Consider the following 18227-nt stretch of genomic DNA (forward strand, 5'->3'; position numbering starts at 1 on the left):
ACACTATATGCGATTCTGATTTTTTATCTGCTCCAATTGTGGATTCCGATGAAAAATCGTACTGCATGCTGCTAAGATTTTTAATTGGAATCCAAAATCGGACGTATAAAAAAAATCAGAATCGCATGTAGTGTGCAAGAGGCCTCACAGGGCCTAAATTACTGAGTTTCTTAACCACATAAGGACCACAGTCTTTTCGCCCCTTAAAGGGGAACTGAAGAGAGAGGTATATGGAGGCTGTCATGTTTATTTCCTTTTAGACAATACCAGTTGCCTGGCAGCCCTGCTGATCCTCTGCCTCTAATACTATTAGCCATAGCCCCTGAACAAGCATGCAGCAGATCAGGTGTTTCAGTGGCTCAGACTTATAAGTCTGATCTGACAAGACTAGCTGCATGCTTGTTTCTGGTTTTAATCAGATACTACTGCAGAGAAATAGACCAACAGGGCTGCCAGGCAACTGGTATTGATTAAAAGGAAATAAACATGACAGCCTCCATATACCTCTCTCTTCAGTTCCCCTTTAAGGACCAGAGCCTTTTTTTCCATTCAGACCACTGCTGCTTTCACGGTTTATTGCTCGGTCATACAACCTACCACATAAATTAATTTTCCCTCCTTTTCTTGTCACTAATACAGCTTTCTTTTGGTGCTAATTGATTGCTGCTGCGATTTTTAGTTTTTATTATAGTCATCAAAAAAGACATGAATTTTGGCAAAAAAATGATTTTTTTTTTAACTTTCTGTGATAAAATTTGTCAAATAAAGTAAAATTATCGGAATACATTTTTGTCCAAATGTATTGTGCTATATGTCTTTGATTAAAAAAAACATTCAGTGTATATTTATTGGTTTGGGTAAAAGTTATAGCGTTTACAAGCTATGGTGCAAAAAGTGAATTTTCCCATTTTGAAGCATCTCTGACTTTTCTGAGCATCTGTCATGTTTCATGAGGTGCTAGAATTCCAGGATAGTATAAATACCCCCCAAATGACCCCATTTTGGAAAGAAGACATCCCAAAGTATTCACTAAGAGGCATGGTGAGTTCATAGAAGATTTTATTTTTTGTCACAAGTTAGTGGAAAATGACACTTTGTGACACACACACACACAAAAAAGAAACGTTTCCATTTCTGCTAACTTGCGACAAAAAAAAAATGAAATCTGCCACGGACTCACCATGCTCCTTTCTGAATACCTTAAAGTGTCTACTTTCCAAAATGGGGTCATTTGTGGGGTGTTTACTTTCCTGGCATTTTGGGGGTTGCCTAATTGTAAGCACCCCTGTAAAGCCTAAAGGTGCTCATTGGACTTTGGGCCCCTTAGCGCAGTTAGGCTGCAAAAAAGTGCCACACATGTGGTATTGCCATACTCAGGAGAAGTAGTATAATGTGTTTTGGGGTGTATTTTTACACATACCCATGCTGGGTGGGAGAAATATCTCTGTAAATGACATTTTTTTTATTTTTTTACACACAATTGTCCATTTACAGAGATATTTTTCCCACCCAGCATGGGTATGTGTAAAAATACACCGCAAAACACATTATACTACTTCTCCTGAGTACGGCAATACCACATGTGTGGCACTTTTTTGCACCCTAACTGCGCTAAGGGGCCCAAAGTCCAATGAGTACCTTTAGGATTTCACAGGTCATTTTGAGACATTTGGTTTCAAGACTAATCCTCACGGTTTAGGGCCCCTAAAATGCCAGGGCAGTATAGGAACCCCACAAATGACCCCATTTTAGAAAGAAGACACCCCAAGGTATTCTGCTAGTAGTATGGTGAGTTCATAGAATATTTTATTTTTTGTCACAAGGTAGCGGAAATTGATTTTTATTGTTTTTTTCACAAAGTGTCATTTTCCACTAACTTGTGACAAAAAATAAAATCTTGTATGAACTCACCATACTACTAACGGAATACCTTGGGGTGTCTTCTTTCTAAAATGGGGTCACTTGTAGGGTTCCTATACTGCCCTGGCATTTTAGGGGCCCTAAACCGTGAGGAGTAGTCTAGAAACCAAATGCCTCAAAATGACCTGTGAATAGGACGTTGGGCCCCTTAGCGCACCTAGGCTGCAAAAAAGTGTCACACATGTGGTATCGCCGTACTCAGGAGAAGTAGTTTAATGTGTTTTGGGGTGTATTTTTACACATACCCTTGCTGGGTGGGAGAAATATCTCTGTAAATGGACAATTGTGTGTAAAAAAAAATCAAAAAATTGTCATTAACAGAGATATTTCTCCCACCCAGCATGGGTATGTGTAAAAATACACTCCAAAACACATTATACTACTTCTCCTGAGTATGGCGATACCACATGTGTGACACTTTTTTGCAGCCTAGGTGCGCTAAGGGGCCCAACGTCCTATTCACAGGTCATTTTGAGGCATTTGGTTTCTAGACTACTCCTCATGGTTTAGGGCCCCTAAAATGCCAGGGCAGTATAGGAACCCCACAAGTGACCCCATTTTAGAAAGGAGACACCCCACGGTATTCCATTAGGTATATGGTGAGTTCATAGAAGATTTTATTTTTTGTTACAAGTTAGTGGAAAATGACACTTTGTGAAAAAAACAATAAAAATCAATTTCCGCTAACTTTTGACAAAAAAAAAACTTCTATGAACTCACCATACTCCTAACAGAATACCTTGGGGTGTCTTTCTAAAATGGGCTCGCTTGTGGGGTTCCTATACTGCCCTGGAATTTTAGGGGCCCAAAACCGTGAGGAGTAGTCTGGAAACCAAATGCCTCCAAAAAAATTTTTTAGATGACAGGTGGTCTATGAGGGGGCAAATTTTGTGGAACCGGTCATAAGCAGGGCGGCCTCTTAGAGGACAGGTTGTATTGGCACTGAAGTGCAGGAAGCGCTGGGCATGGCAGCAGAGAACATGGGCATGTGATGTATTGGGTGCGTAGACCAATAAGACCGCAATACATTCTTTTTGACTAGACCCATGTTAAGGAGAAGGCCCCAAAAAATGTTACGTTCGGAAACTTGGAGTGGCTTCCACCGAAAAGGCTGGGCATAGTAGCTTCTTGGATTGGCGGTTGCGTATTGTGTGGCATAACCTTTGGTCTCAGCCACAATTAAGTCGTACCAGCAGTTATCAGAAAAAAAAATTCTGTCACTGCGGTGGGGCGGGTGTGGGTTTGGCCGGGTGATCAGAAGCCCGCAGGAAGCAGGTTAGGACCTGATCTGATGAGTAGCAGTGACAGGGGGTGACAGGGTGATTGATGGGTGATCAGTAGGTGATTACAGGGGAGAATATTTGCCAGCAATGCACTGGCGAGTTGATCAGAGGGAGTCTGGGGGGCTATCTGAGTGTGTGGACGGGTGTTTGGGTGCCCGTAGGGGGCAGTTTAGGATCTGATCTGATGGGTAGCAGTGACAGGTGGTGACAGGGGGTGACGGGGTGATTGATAGGTGATCAGGGTGTGATTAGAGGGGAGAATAGATGCAAACAATGCACTGGCGAGGTGATCAGGGCTGGGGTCTGAGGGCGTTCTGAGGGTGTGGGCGGGTGATTGGGTGCCCAAAGGGCAGATTAGGGTATGATCTGATGGGTAGCAGTGACAGGTAGTGACAGAGGTGATTAATGGGTGATTAGAAGGGAGAACAGATGTAAATATTGCACTGGGGAGGTGATAAGGGGTGGTCTGAGGGCAATCTGAGGGTGTGGGCAGGTGTTTGGGTGCCCGCAGGGGGCAGTTTAGGGTCTGATCTGATGGGTAGCAGTGACAGGTGGTGACAGGGTGATTGATAGGTGATCAGGGTGTGATTAGAGGGGAGAATAGATGCAAGCAATGCACTGGTGAGGTGATTAGGGCTGGGGTCTGAAGGCGTTCTGAGGGTGTAGGCGGGTGATTGGGTGCTTAAGGGGCAGATAGGGGTCTGATCTGATGGGTAGCAGTGACAGGTGGTGACAGGGGGTGATTGATGGGTGATCAGTGGGTGATTAGATGGGAGAACAGATGTAAACAATGCAGTTTGGAGGTGATCTGAGGGTGGGTCTGCGGGCGATCTGATGGTGTGGGTGGGTGATCAGATGCCCGTAAGAGGCAGGTTAGGGTCTGATCTGATGGGTGGCAGTGACAGGTGGTGATTGATGGGTGATCAGTGAGTGATTAGAGGGGATAACAGATGTAAACAATGCACTTGGGAGGTGATCTGAGGGTGGGTCTGCCCATAAGAGGCAGGTTAGGGTCTGATCTGATGGGTGGCAGTGACAGGTGGTGACAGGGGGTGATTGATGAGTGATTGACAGGTGATCAGCGTGTGATTACAGGGGAGAATAGATGTATACAGTACACAGGGGGAGGTCTGGGGGGAAGGGGGGTCTGGGGAGGATCTGAGGGGTGGGGGGTGACCAGGAGCCCCCAGGGGGCAGTTTAGGACCTAATAAAAAAATAGCGTTGACATATAGTGACAGGGAGTGATTGATGGGTGATTAGGGGGGTGTTTGGGTGCAAACGGGGGTCTGATGGGTGCTCTGGGTGATCAGGGGGCAGGGGGGGCAGATCAGTGTGTTTGGGTGCAGACTAGGGTGGCGGCAGCCTGCCCTGGTGGTCCCTCGATCACTAGGGCCACCAGGGCAGGAGGCACCCTGTATAATACACTTTGTATACATTACAAAGCGTATTATACGCTTTACATGCGGCGATCGAGGGTTTAATAACCCGCCGGCGATTCCGAACGCGCTACTGCGCCAGGTGGGCGGAGCCTATTCCCAGCGGCCGATCGCGTCACCAGTGACGTGATCGCCGCATAACCATGCACCACCGCAGGTCAGCCGATCGGCTGACAGCGGTCCTTTAGGCCCAGCTTTTAAGTCAGCCGATTGGCTGTCAGCGGTCGGCAAGTGGTTAAAGGCTAGAGAATTAAGACACTTCGCAAACATGGACTGGCTTTTTAAACAAAGACAAGATATTAGATGGAAAAAATATATATAATAACATGAGCCACGGTAGACTATTGTAACAATTGGGGAAATTGAAAACAGAAATGGTGGTTGGGTGATTGTATCCACAAGCACCCTCCTATATGAAGAACGTTTTAGAAATCCATAAAAAACTGGCACTGCAGGTGCTGCATGTGAATGAAACTGCACTACTGCTATTTACATCATTTAGCATATATTAATGTGCCAAGAGGTACTTCACTGTATCCCCATTGCTGCTCCACACAGGAGTGTGTGTCCCTTCCTGCATCACTCTTTTGATTGAGGTGCACCTGGCTGACCCACCCCCACTGTAATAAGAGGGTGGGGCATACCAGAACACTGTTTGTGATACGCACAATGATATATTTACATATGTTCACATAGCTGCTTGGGGAGATGCATCAAAAATTGAGGGGATCGTGGAGATTACTACCTACATGAAACAGGGGCAGGGATCAGCAAAATAGGGTTTGTAAGGCTAGTCTACTTAGATGTAGATACTGAGGATACTTTAAAGCAAACCGGTCTCAACCTTAACTACAGAACCTATGTTGTAAAAAGACAAAATCAGGGGTTGCATTTAATGAAGAACACATTTTAAAGTAGCCTGTACCTCCAAATATATAGGCTGCTTAGTAAGAAGCAGATGGTTTTGGCACACAGCGTTCAGCACCGATCGCTGCAGCTCGGCGCCACTATAGTACTAGTGCAATAGTGCATGGCCTCCTCAAGGGTAATTTAGGGATCTGGCAATAGCTGGACCGCGAATTACTTCTCCCTCTGAGTTGCTACAACTCGGAGGACTGCAAATTACTTCTCCCTCTGAGTTGCTACAGCTCGGAGGACCGCAAATTACTTCCCCCCTCAGAGTTGCTACAGCTTAGAGGACCACAAATTACTTCTCCCTCCTAGTTCAATAGTATTTAATTTGGCGGTGCAGTAATACGTACACTGCTTAGTGATCCTTTTCTATTCTATAGACTCTGATATTTGTTTACATACATTACTACATAGTTTACAGTAAATACAAGTAATGGAGCCTATAAACTTAGTCTACATGTAAACTGTTTTACTATGTACAGTATCCTGTTAATATAAGCGAGTAACAAACTTCAGCTCCTGTTAACTTTCACGCTGTGGCTTTTTAGATGGGAGGATGATCTTTTCACACTAACTGTGAAATATAGGCCATCTGTGGAATCAATCAATGTAACACTTGTTAATATTATTTAGTGCAATGTCAAGACACTAAACCCTGGCTAGAAAGCTTATTACCCAGAAGCTGGAGCACTCAGGCTCTTGTTGGAAATCTCTGGGGAAATATGATGAAGTACAGCTCTACTAATAGGTAATGGACCATGTCTCACACTAATGACCTCTACAGAGCAGATAGAGAAGATGGCTTCAAGTGAGATGCTAATCATTTCAAGTTGATGTAAATCATATGTTAATTTAATGCAGCTTGATGTTGATTACAATAAAATTAACATAAAACTTGTATCAGCTAGAAATGATTTGTATCTCATTGACCATCTCTACTCCTTGGGCCCAACTTACTGAGCTAAATGTGTATAAGTTGGCAAATATGTCCTCACCTGTGAATGTTTCCCTATTCATTGCTGAGCATTACACTGGATTGCGGGAAGGCTGCCTACACTAGCTAAAACACCAATGCTGTAGTAAAAAATAGTGATGTCTGGTGAACACACTTTCGGCTGCATACATGCACATGCTCATATGCAGTGTGTATAACATGGTGGAAGAAATTAGAAATATATTTAAAAAAAACATAAGCCTTCCCCACCCCTTCGGACTGGGCCATTTGTAGGCATAGACAAAACAGGCAGATGCCTGGGGTGACAGGGGCACCAAGAAGCTATTTTTAGAAGACTGTGTTTTATGCAATTTTTATGCAGAACTGCTATTTCCATTAAGAGGGCACTACTGATTAACATAAAAAGAACAGGTTACCTGAATAGCATAACAATGAATGGCAGGTATTTTTCAGGAGCTAATTTAGCTGTAATTGTTTTGATTTGGTCTGTATTGATTGTTGCACCTCTTCTGGATTTCCAAGACAATATTCCAACCTGTAAAGACCCAGGCTTCACACATAGTGGCTACATCCCTCTGTTAATATTTCCAGGGCTGTGGAGTCGGTACAAAAATCCACCGACTCCGACTCCTCAGTTTAGGATTCCACCGACTCCGACTCAGACTCCTCTAATTTGCATATTACAATCTTGTTGATTGAAAGTATGTAACATGAAATCCGTCTCCTAACTGCCAATGCTTAGGAATTTTAAAAGACAATTGAAGTGAGAAGGATATATAGACTGACATATTTATTCCCTTAAGTCATAGACTAAAACTAGTCCTTGGTAAGAGTACTTGAAACAGGTACAGACCGGATCAAAGAACATCTATCAGGCCCTAGGCAATGTAACTGTGGGTACATGTAAGAGTGATGTGCAGGTACTCTGCAGGGGAATGAGGAGATTCTTCCTCTATTACACATTCTTCATGCACAATCTGAACAAGGTTTATGGGTGATAAACACCTCTATGTTCAATGTGCACAACATTCTCAGTGGATTCCCTGCAGCTCTGTGGGGAGTGCATATGTAGAGTATAGTACTACTGTGTAACAAAGTTAACCTGAGACAGTTGAAATTAAAGTTTTATACATACCTGGGGCTTTCTCCAGCCCCCTTCAGGCTAATCAGTCCCTCGCTGTCCTCCTTTGACACCTGGATCTTCTGCTATGAGTCCAGGTACTTGAGCCAGTCTGGCGTAATGCGCATGCACACACTCAGCCGCCGGGAGCGTACTACACCTGCGCAGCACTATTGTGCAGGTGCAGAATGCTCCTGACTGTAGGAGCGGCATGAGGCTGGACTGCGCTGACTGGCTGAATTACCGGGACTCATAGCAGAAGATCCAGGTGGCAGAGGAGGACAGCGTGGGACTGATTGGCCTGAAGGGGGCTAGAGGAAGCCTCAGGTATTTATAAAGCTTTTCTTTTCATCCGTCTCAGGTACCCTTTAAATCGTATTTGTATGTAGAACAGAGGCGCCAGCAGGATAAAAGTCAATACAATTTTTAAAAATTGCTTGGAGGAAGTGGTGGGCATGCCTCCCAAAAGCAGACACGAGATCCTGTCTTCATATAAATCAATACATTTATTATACGGTACCCCAAAAAACAGTGCAACGCGTTTCGCAGGCCCAGCCCACCTCATCAGGCAATAAACGTGGGGACAAAACCGAATTTCGGCAATAGCAGGTGTAGCGCCTCAGTGATAATTTGTAATCACCAAACCAAATTTTAACAACATATTAAATGATTTGATTTAATGAGCAAAGAGAGTGCATACATTTGCATAAAACAGCATCAACGCAGAATGATTTCCATCTCATTGACCTCTATTAGTGACACGGCTACACATCAGGCTTTATTCTTACAGTATAGATGTTATTTAGTATATATAAGAGATTCCTGTGTACACATCATATACCGTATTTTTCGGACTATAAGACGCACTTTTTCTTCCCCAAAACCAGGGAGGAAAAGTCAGTGCGTCTTATAGTCCAAATGTGTGGCCACAAGTACAGTCCCGGGTCCGCCATTACTACCTAACCGATTCTCCCGATGCAGCCCTGCGCTCCTCTTCATCTCCGGCTAGGGTAACACTGCATCAGCCCGCTCTGTAGACCTGGCTGTTCGTGCATGCACTCTGCTTCACCGCCCGATCTAGCTGCACATTTGTCCATCTCTAGCCAGGATCTCTGTGCATCGGGCCGGCTCGCTCTGTCCTCTTGGCGGTTCCTGCACTTCATGCCGCTTGCTTCACCGCCCGATCGAGCCACGTGCTCATTCCTCCTCCTCGATCTCCAGCCCGGTCACAGTGCTTCACCACCCGATCTAGCTGCATGTTTGTCCATCTCCAGCCCGGTCACAGTGCCTCAGCCCGCTCCATCCTCCTGGCGGTGTGTGCAATTCTTCGTTACTCAGTGAGTCCTGGTAGTCTGATCCTCTCACCCGTCACCACTTCCTAGTTTACTGGCGTCCTTCATCACCTGGTGGCGCACACTTGAAAGGAAGTACTGTAATAGTCGAAACCACCGCTTGCCGACGTAAAGACGGGTGAGAGAATCAGACTACCGGGACTCACTGAGTAACGAGGAATTGCACACACCGCCAGGAGGATGGAGCGGGCTGAGGCACTGTGACCGGGCTGGAGATCGAGGAGGAGGAATGAGCACGTGGCTCGATCGGGCGGTGAAGCAAGCGGCATGAAGTGCAGGAACCGCCACGAGGACAGAGCGAGCCGGCCCGATGCACAGAGATCCTGGCTAGAGATGGACAAACATGCAGCTAGATCGGGTGGTGAAGCACTGTGACCGGGCTGGAGACCGAGGAGGAGGAATGAGCACGTGGCTCGATCGGGCGGTGAAGCAAGTGGCATGAAGTGCAGGAACCGTCAAGAGGACAGAGCGAGCCGGCCCGATGCACAGAGATCCTGGCTAGAGATGGACATAGTTTACAAGCAGCTAGATCGGGCGGTGAAGTAGTTTAATGGAGTGCATGCATGAACAGCCAGGTGTACAGAGCGGGCTGATGCAGTGTTACCCTAGCCGGAGATGAAGAGGAGCGCAGGGCTGCATCGGGTGATGGGATTTATGGAGGGAGTGAGTGCACGATCAGGCAGATGGACGGAGAGGGCTGAGACAACCTGGCTAGATGGATGAATAGGAGCGTGCAGCTGGATCGGATGGTGAGAGGCAAAGTGCAGTTTGGAGTGGGTATAGTATTCATATAATCTATAAGTGTGTGTGTGGAATGCTGTAGATTCCTATTCTCACCAATTGCAATTTTATTTTATGTTAAGGTGTAAATAAAAGATGTTGGTTTAAAAAAAAACAGGTTGCTATTACAACACAGGTTGTAATAGCATACCATTAAAGGTGTATTAAGATATATGTATTTATTGCAGAGCCTTGACAATTAGCTTTCAGAGGGGCCCTTCTGTTTACTGATAATTTGGACAAATGTGATTGAATGGTGGGAATTGACAGCTTGAAGGGGAGAAGCTCTACAAGACGCCCCTGCACCATGGATGCATCCGATTTAGTTTTTTTTTTTTTCCCGGTTTTTGTCCTCTAAACCTGGGTGCGTCTTATGGTACGGAGCGTCTTATAGTCCGAAAAATACGGTATACTGTACAGTCACAATCAGATATGTATATCTGACTTAAAAAATACGGGGACTGCTTTATTGACGCAGCACAAGTAGCTAATTTTGATTGGTTTATTTCATTTTTGTGGACTAAGCACAGCTGTTTCTGTATATATAAATTATTTATTATGACGATTATCTGAGAAATAGAACATTTTATCATATTTTCTATTTTAATTACAGTTTAAATTCATTAGGAGTCAGAGTCTGTGCATTTTTCCCCTACTCCGACTCTAGTGAATCAAAAGACCGCACTCACGTCAGTGGGTAAGCTGGTGCCGGGCCCCAAGGCCATCAAATGCTTCTGTCGTGAAGGAGTCCGCACACAGACTAATCGGAGCAATCACCACAAGTTTATTGTCCCATCACATGTATATAAATCCACAGTCTGACCTGCATAGGCCGACGATCATTTCGGGGCCACTCAGGGTCCCCTTTATCAAGGCGGGTAGCAGAAAAGACATATACACCTTATCAGTGCCAAAACATCACAATAAATACCCCCAAACACAAATCCCCAACTCCGCCCGTGGGCGTGTACATCAATCAAAAAGACGTTTCACATTTGAATGACACAAACTATGTCCTGTCATTGGGCTTCCTCACCTGCCAGTCAGTCCGCCCTGCCCTGCTCACAGACTCAACAGGCCCACATCAGAGTCCACATTACAGCGCTCACCTCCATGCGTGGGGTGGGCGTGGCCCATGGTCACCCGAAGGACCAATCCATCGTTCGGGCACCATCAACCAATCAGAGTGCCAGTGCGTAATGCGTCACGCGTACGTACGCGTGACGCACTGGCACTCCGATTGGTGGACGTACGCCATGTGACAGTGCGTCCGTGCGTACGCGTGACGCATGACGCACTGGCACTCTGATTGGTTGATGGTGCCCGAACGGTGGATTGGTCCTTCGGGTGACCATGGGCCACGCCCACCCCACGCATGGAGGTGAGCGCTGTAATGTGGACTCTGATGTGGGCCTGTTGAGTCAGTGAGCAGTGCGGACTGACTGGCAGGTGAGGAAGCCCAATGACAGGACATAGTTTGTGTCATTCAAATGTGAAACGTCTTTTTGATTGATGTACACGCCCACGGGCGGAGTTGGGGATTTGTGTTTGGGGGTATTTATTGTGATGTTTTGGCACTGATAAGGTGTATATGTCTTTTCTGCTACCCGCCTTGATAAAGGGGACCCTGAGTGGCCCCGAAACGATCGTCGGCCTATGCAGGTCAGACTGTGGATTTATATACATGTGATGGGACAATAAACTTGTGGTGATTGCTCCGATTAGTCTGTGTGCGGACTCCTTCACGACAGAAGTATTTGATGGCCTTGGGGCCCGGCACCAGCTTACCCACTGACGTGAGTGCGGTCTTTTGATTCACTGGATTTTGCATTGGCATTGCTAGACCAGCACCAGTCGTTTGGGCATCACATGTTTTAATCATCAATAACCAGCGGAGTGGCTGTGTGAGAACTCTCCAGGATTGACCTGGTGACCTGTTGTTATTTGTTTTCAACTTTGTTTTGTTATTTGCACACACATGTGGTGACTGCGAATTGGTCACTGAATCGCACATCTGGAAGCAATAAAGCCCTCGATGGCGACTGGGGGCGAGGAGTTTGAGCCTTTTACCTACAGCCAAGCAGAGGTTGATTCCATTCTCTTCCCCACTACGCAGACCAGTGCCTTTGGTCCAGACAATTGGAGGGACATAATCAGGGAGCTTCGGAGGAATAGGAGGAGGAAAACAGATTTGGAGCTGCATGGACAAACCCTATCGGAGTACTACAGACAAAAAAAGATACCGAAGGGATTCCGGTTGCAGATCCAACCTACTATTGGTAGGCATAAACATGAATTTTGTATGCGGTGGTGCGCATTGTCAACGCAACATTCTATGAATTACATGCTGATGATTATCGAAGAATGTAAAGTACAATTGGTACAGGTTGACAAAGATATCACGAAACTCTTGAGATTTTTCACGGAAATTGTGGAAATAGAGCCCGACTTGCAGGTGCAGCTGGACAATCTCGATACGGAAATAACTCGATACACTGAGACTCTAAGACAACATAAGCGTGACAAATTCAAACAGGTCTCGCAGGATCACCATGAGGGCAGGATCTATCCCTGGTTGACCGGCATTAGAGATCATAACAGCGGGATTGCAATACAACCACAGAGGCCCTTTGGTCGGGGAAGAGGACGTGGCAGACCTAAATCTAGACGTCCTAGAGTGAGACCAGGGGGTAGTGAAGTTGCATCGGAGAATCCGACATCTGATAGTGACGAAGGAGGAATCATAACTGGTGGCCGGGGACAACAGACCCCTTTTCACAGGGATCAAGGAAACGAAGACCCAGGAGGGGCAAGGGTCACAAATCGACCTCCAGCTTACCAGATTCAAACGCGACGAGAGACACAGAAGTCCCGATAATTAATCTGTCCGGAAAAGAATTGTCAGCAAGTGAAATTAGTCTTCTTTCTAGGGGATTATCATTTTGCCCTTTTTCGAAGTTTGACAGATTTACCTTTGAGGTGGATGTTTTCAAATTTGAAACAATGCTTAAGTTGAAACAGTTTTTCGATAAAAAACCCACCACTGACACCCCCCCTGCACCAACGAACCCCTTGAGATTACGGAGTGAATGGACACCTCCAGGTATGTTTAATAGCATTGAATGCTTTTCACAAACGATTAAGGGTCAGGTTGATGTATTGGATAACAAATTGGGGAATCAGAGATATTATAATCTGTCTAGGGATGAACGTATGGCCCTTGTTGATCTTGCCGGAAATAGGGAACTTATTATTAAACCGGCAGACAAGGGGGGTGCAGTGGTGGTGTTGAACTATGGTGAGTATCGTGGAGGCATGATGGACATGCTGTCCGATACGACCAGTTATATGCCCATCTCGAGGGACCCTACTTCTTCCATTATGTCAAAAATCAAGGCACTTGTGGACTTGGGTGTGTCCAACGGTTGGATTGATGAAAATCTGAGTAGCTATTTAGTTAACGATTTCCCCCAAACACCGGTCATATATGGCCTTCCCAAGGTCCATAAGGGTATTTCCCCATTGAAATATAGACCTATTGTGTCCGGAACAAATTCAGCCACACAGCCCTTGGCCCGTTTGGTAGACCAAGTTTTACAACCATTTGTGAGGTCCCTACCAGCATATATCAAAGATACTGAGGATTTCTTGATTAAATTGGGAGCTTTGGGTAGTGTGGGTGGGAATGTATACTTGTGCACGATGGATATTTCTTCCCTGTACACATGTATTCCTAACCAGGAGGGTCTTGTTGCCATTAGACATTTCCTAACCAAGGGCTTAGAACCTGATGTTCAGCAGGAATGTTTGCCCACTGAGTTTGTTTTGAGTTGTCTTGAGCTGATTTTGGAAAACAATTGTTTTAGGTTTGAAAACATGTGGTTTAGACAGTGCAGGGGGACTGCCATGGGAAGTTCGGCAGCCCCCGCATTTGCTAATCTTTTTGTGGGTTTTCTTGAAGAAACCATGATTTTTCCTAGCTCACCGTTCCGGGAGGGTGTCATCAAGTGGCTGAGGTTCATTGACGACATCTTCCTGGTCTGGAGAGGTGACGAGAGTGCCCTGCGGGCATTCATTGAGTTCTTGAACAGCCTAACCAGTGGCATTGTGTTCAATCCTGAATGGTCCCCGACGAGTGTCACGTTTCTGGACGTGCGTGTCATCATTGAGGACTGGGGTTTTCGTACGACCCTGTATCAGAAGCCCACCGATCGCAATAGTTTGTTAAGGTATGAAAGTTTTCATCCTGAGCACCTAAAGAATTCATTGCCAGTGTCTCAGTACCTGAGGGTGCTGCGCATTTGTAATGATGCGTCCGATCGAGCGGCCCAGATTTCTCTGATGACACGCAGGTTCAAGGAGAGGGGCTACCCTGATGATGTTCTTGAGATGGCCTTGAGGAGGGCAGAGGATAGATGGCGAGGATTGGATCGACGGGACCGTAATAGAGAGACGGGAATTCCCTTTGTGCAGACGTTCAGTCGTGCAGCTAGGGGAATACAGCGTATTGTGGAGACTCACTTACCTATATTGACGGCGGATAAATCTCTCCCAAATTTGATTAAGAAAAAACCTCTGCACTCCTACAGGTCATGTCCCAATCTCAGAGCCAGATTGGTTGAGGCCGATCCTTGGCAGAAATATGCCAAACCCCAAGTGGTGCTGTCCAAGAAAACTGGGTGCTTCAAGTGCTTCAAGTGTAATGTATGTACAGCATTAAACATCGGAGGGTATTTTGTACACCCCCATACTTGCCAGAAGTACAGCATTAAACAATACCTGAACTGCGATTCTGACTTCGTTGTGTATCTCTTGAAGTGTCCGTGTGGCCTGGCCTATGTGGGTAAGACCACAGGGCCGTTCAAGAAGCGATTTCAGAAGCATCGCAGTGACATTAAAATGGCGCTGGAGGCAGAGGAGAAGGGTAGAAAACCAGATGCCACTAAACCAGTGGCAGTGCATTTTCTTGAGGCAGGACATAGCATGCACAGCCTAAGGGGGATGGCTATTGAACAGGTAATGGCCCCTAGAAGAGGGGGGGATCGGAAAAAACCTTTGCTACAAAGGGAAGCGTTTTGGATTTTTACATTGAATACTGTGAAACCTAATGGTCTCAACAGCAACAATGGGCTGGCATGCTTTCTGGGTGAGCGATAATGTGCTATATAACAAAAAAATTTTTTGCAACAGGTTGTTTTTAAATGTTTTTATGATTACATGTTTCATGTTTATGTTTCATAGGGGTTGTCACGTGCACTTCGAGGGTTGTCGGATGCCCCCTTCAGCATATCCTTTACATCCCTAAATGTGAATATGTATGTTTGTACAATATGATGCTGTTTGAGCAGTGGCTTGAATTAGCTTCACCTGTGTAGTATACAGTCCGCCTGTTCTAGGGCTCTACATGCCCGTCAGAGGGACATTATGTTTGTGGTGCGGTTCTTTACTGTAATAGTGTGGGACTGCATTTAATGTTATAGTCTGCCACCATGGCAACGGGATGCGGAGTGTACGCATGCGCGTGAAACGTACTGCGCCGTCCCCGTGTTGATTACGCATATACCCACATGATGGTTACGTGTGACGTCACAGTCACACGCCCCTTGGAGACTGCCTTATGCAGCTGGGTTGTACGCGTGCGCGTGTCATGGCGTGCGTGCATATGCCATGGGACAATGCGTCCGTACGTACGTACGTACGCGTGACGCACTGGCACTCCGATTGGTGGACGTACGCCATGTGACAGTGTGTCCGTGCGACCTATGCAGGTCAGACTGTGGATTTATATACATGTGATGGGACAATAAACTTGTGGTGATTGCTCCGATTAGTCTGTGTGCGGACTCCTTCACGACAGAACTACTCCGACTCTAGACACCCAAAATTGCTCCGACTCCGGCTCCATGACTCTGACTCCACAGCCCTGAATATTTCTAGGAAGAATTTGTTATGTGGGTTGAGTGAGTTTGAGCCAGGGAGGTGTATCTGGCCAGGGAGGTGTATCTGGCCTGATAATGATGTGTATATCCTTTAAAGATTTGTTTTGAGAAACAACATTTTTGGACCTAACCTATCAATTAGTCATTGATTTCTTTAAAGCGAATTAATATAGGCTACAGACTTCCTATTATTAAGTTTTAGGGGTTGGGGGCCTGTAACAGCTGCTTTGCCTTGATCACCAAAACGACCAGAAATGGCTCTGCCTTCAGATAATAGTTAATCCATTATCCAACCATGCAGGTTGGTTGCCCAAGAGGTAGAAGTTGGCCATGGACTAAGGGGATGTTTTGGGAAATCCATATGAAGGCCCACCTGAGCTATTTTGGCAGAAAATCAAAAACATGCTGGTGCCATGGTTCCTCTGTGAGTTGTGGGAATGCAGACTAACTGTGAAGTGATCACTCTTCACTCAGACAGGTAAGGACAATGTTACTGACACCTGGTTTATGATGTCAAATGGGAATACTATTTAACCCCACCTGGAATTTCAGTGGCAGCAGGGTGAACCTTCATACATACTCATCTTTCTATCCCCTTTGCAAGTTATTCCACCTGTCACCCAACCTAGGTGGAAAAAGGAATCATTAACGATTTGGAGGGGGGGTTGATCAGCCTGTTTTTTTCTTTTTCTATATTATTAAATTGAAAAATATTATTAAATATTTAAAATTATGAATTATAAAATATTTTTGAATACAATGATGCTTTCCTGCATGTGTCCAATGTCCACAGATAAAAAAGAATCACCTGCTATAGTAAATCACTATATGACATAACCAATCTGCATGTGCCTATTTCTGTTTGCAGCGGGAGCTTTCCCACAATGTGGTAGGTTGCCACTTACCACGCCTCTTATCTGATATATTTTGAAAAACAAATAAAGACTTTCAATTTCCAAGTTAATTACAAAAATGAAAGATTCAATAAATATACATATAGATAAGTTAGTTGCCTTCCCCTACATTGGCCCTAGACTACAATGGGCTTATGACTATGATAGGGATTACATTGTGAGCGCCTCTGAAGAACAGGTAATGACTAGATTCACTAGACTAGATATACTCTGTAAAGCGCTGCAGAAGATGCTGGCGCTATATAAATACAAAATAATAATAAATCTAAAGCATTAAAAATGTGTCATGTATTCGAACTAAATAATAACAATAATAATTTTTGCACCTACTATCACGTAAGGTTTACATGAGGAAGTCTCCAGAACAACTTACTTTGAGGTTATTTTTGACTTGCAAAGTGCCGCAAATGTACTGTACAAATAAAGTAAAACAATAAAAAATAAGAAAGCTCATTAAAAGTGCATCAGAGCCATACATAGTGCACACCCCAGCATCAGTTATCACATTCTTCCCTATGAACTTGCACAAAGATTCCATTCCTCTCCTTGGAAATATAAAGCATCGGCTAGGCAGACCTTGTTACAGCATATAAGGGTTTTGATTTCTTTTTTAACTGTTGCAACTGTTAATACAACAACAGAAGGGAACCAATAGCTTCCTGAAAGCCTGCGTCTGTAAATACATTTAGTTAGATTTAGTTAACCAATGAAAGATCTTGCTGCTACAACAATCCTTCTTTCTTACATAGTACAGAGGCAGACAGGAATCTATGGACTCCTCAGCCAACTATGTTCATTTAGTGAGCGCCTGCTGGGCAATTGATTTCTTTCTCCACCCACTCTTCAAACTTACCAGTGTTTGCTTCATAGTCTCCAATAAACCTCTTTGTCAAAAATCTCACGACCAAGGCTGGAACAAAGAAAGGGAAAAAGCTCAGTAAGTGTTAGTCTTGTAAGGCTAGCGGATTACATATTTACTGTGTCTTAAATTACTGCTTCACTGCATTTTTCTACTGTGTAAATGTGGGGGATTGCTTAATAACAAACTCTATCTCAAGTGCAATAGAATGCTGGTATTCGCCATGCTGGGCAGTAGCAGTCCACGGTGGCACTTTACATAAAAGCTACAAAAATATTTACTTGCTTTTCATCACTTGTTGAGGAGTTTAGTAAAATTTTAAAGGTTTTTTTGATAGGTATACAGAAGAAATATAAGATGAAGCATCATTTCATACCTCCTATATCAATTATAGGGCTGTAAGAGGATCTGGAAAGCCTTTTGGACCATCCAGAGGCTTCCCAATACTGAGGTAAGTATCAAACTTTTTAATTAAAACGCTTCAGGGGTACTTTAAGGCTGGAAAAAACATAGCCTGGTCAAAAAAATATTTGCTGCAGTTTAGAGTATGAGGTGGAGGTTGGTGGCTGTAACAGCTACAACCATTCCCAAAAATGACTGCAGTGACATGGAAACTCTCCTCCAGAAGATAATGGCAGCTCAGCCTGATATCATCACTGGAACTTTGGGGGTCTGTGTGAGTACAAGAGGAGTGTTTGTGTGGAAGGCATAGGAGTGTTATAATTTAAGTAGGCCTCAGTTACCTGGACTGAGTTT

The 18227-nt window shown here is 44.9% G+C and overlaps 1 protein-coding gene across 1 annotated transcript in view; it reads right to left on the bottom strand.

The window, feature by feature from the left end:
• Positions 1-18227, bottom strand: part of LOC137527134 (ras-like protein family member 11A-like) — a 143582-nt gene that overhangs the window by 113024 nt on the left and 12331 nt on the right. The window contains exon 2 of the mRNA XM_068247565.1: positions 17466-17522. Coding sequence (XP_068103666.1) covers positions 17466-17522 — 57 coding nt within the window. The remainder of the gene's footprint in view (positions 1-17465; positions 17523-18227) is intronic.

The sequence above is a fragment of the Hyperolius riggenbachi genome, chromosome 8 (genome assembly GCF_040937935.1).
Source record: "Hyperolius riggenbachi isolate aHypRig1 chromosome 8, aHypRig1.pri, whole genome shotgun sequence".
Classification (NCBI taxonomy): domain Eukaryota; kingdom Metazoa; phylum Chordata; class Amphibia; order Anura; family Hyperoliidae; genus Hyperolius; species Hyperolius riggenbachi.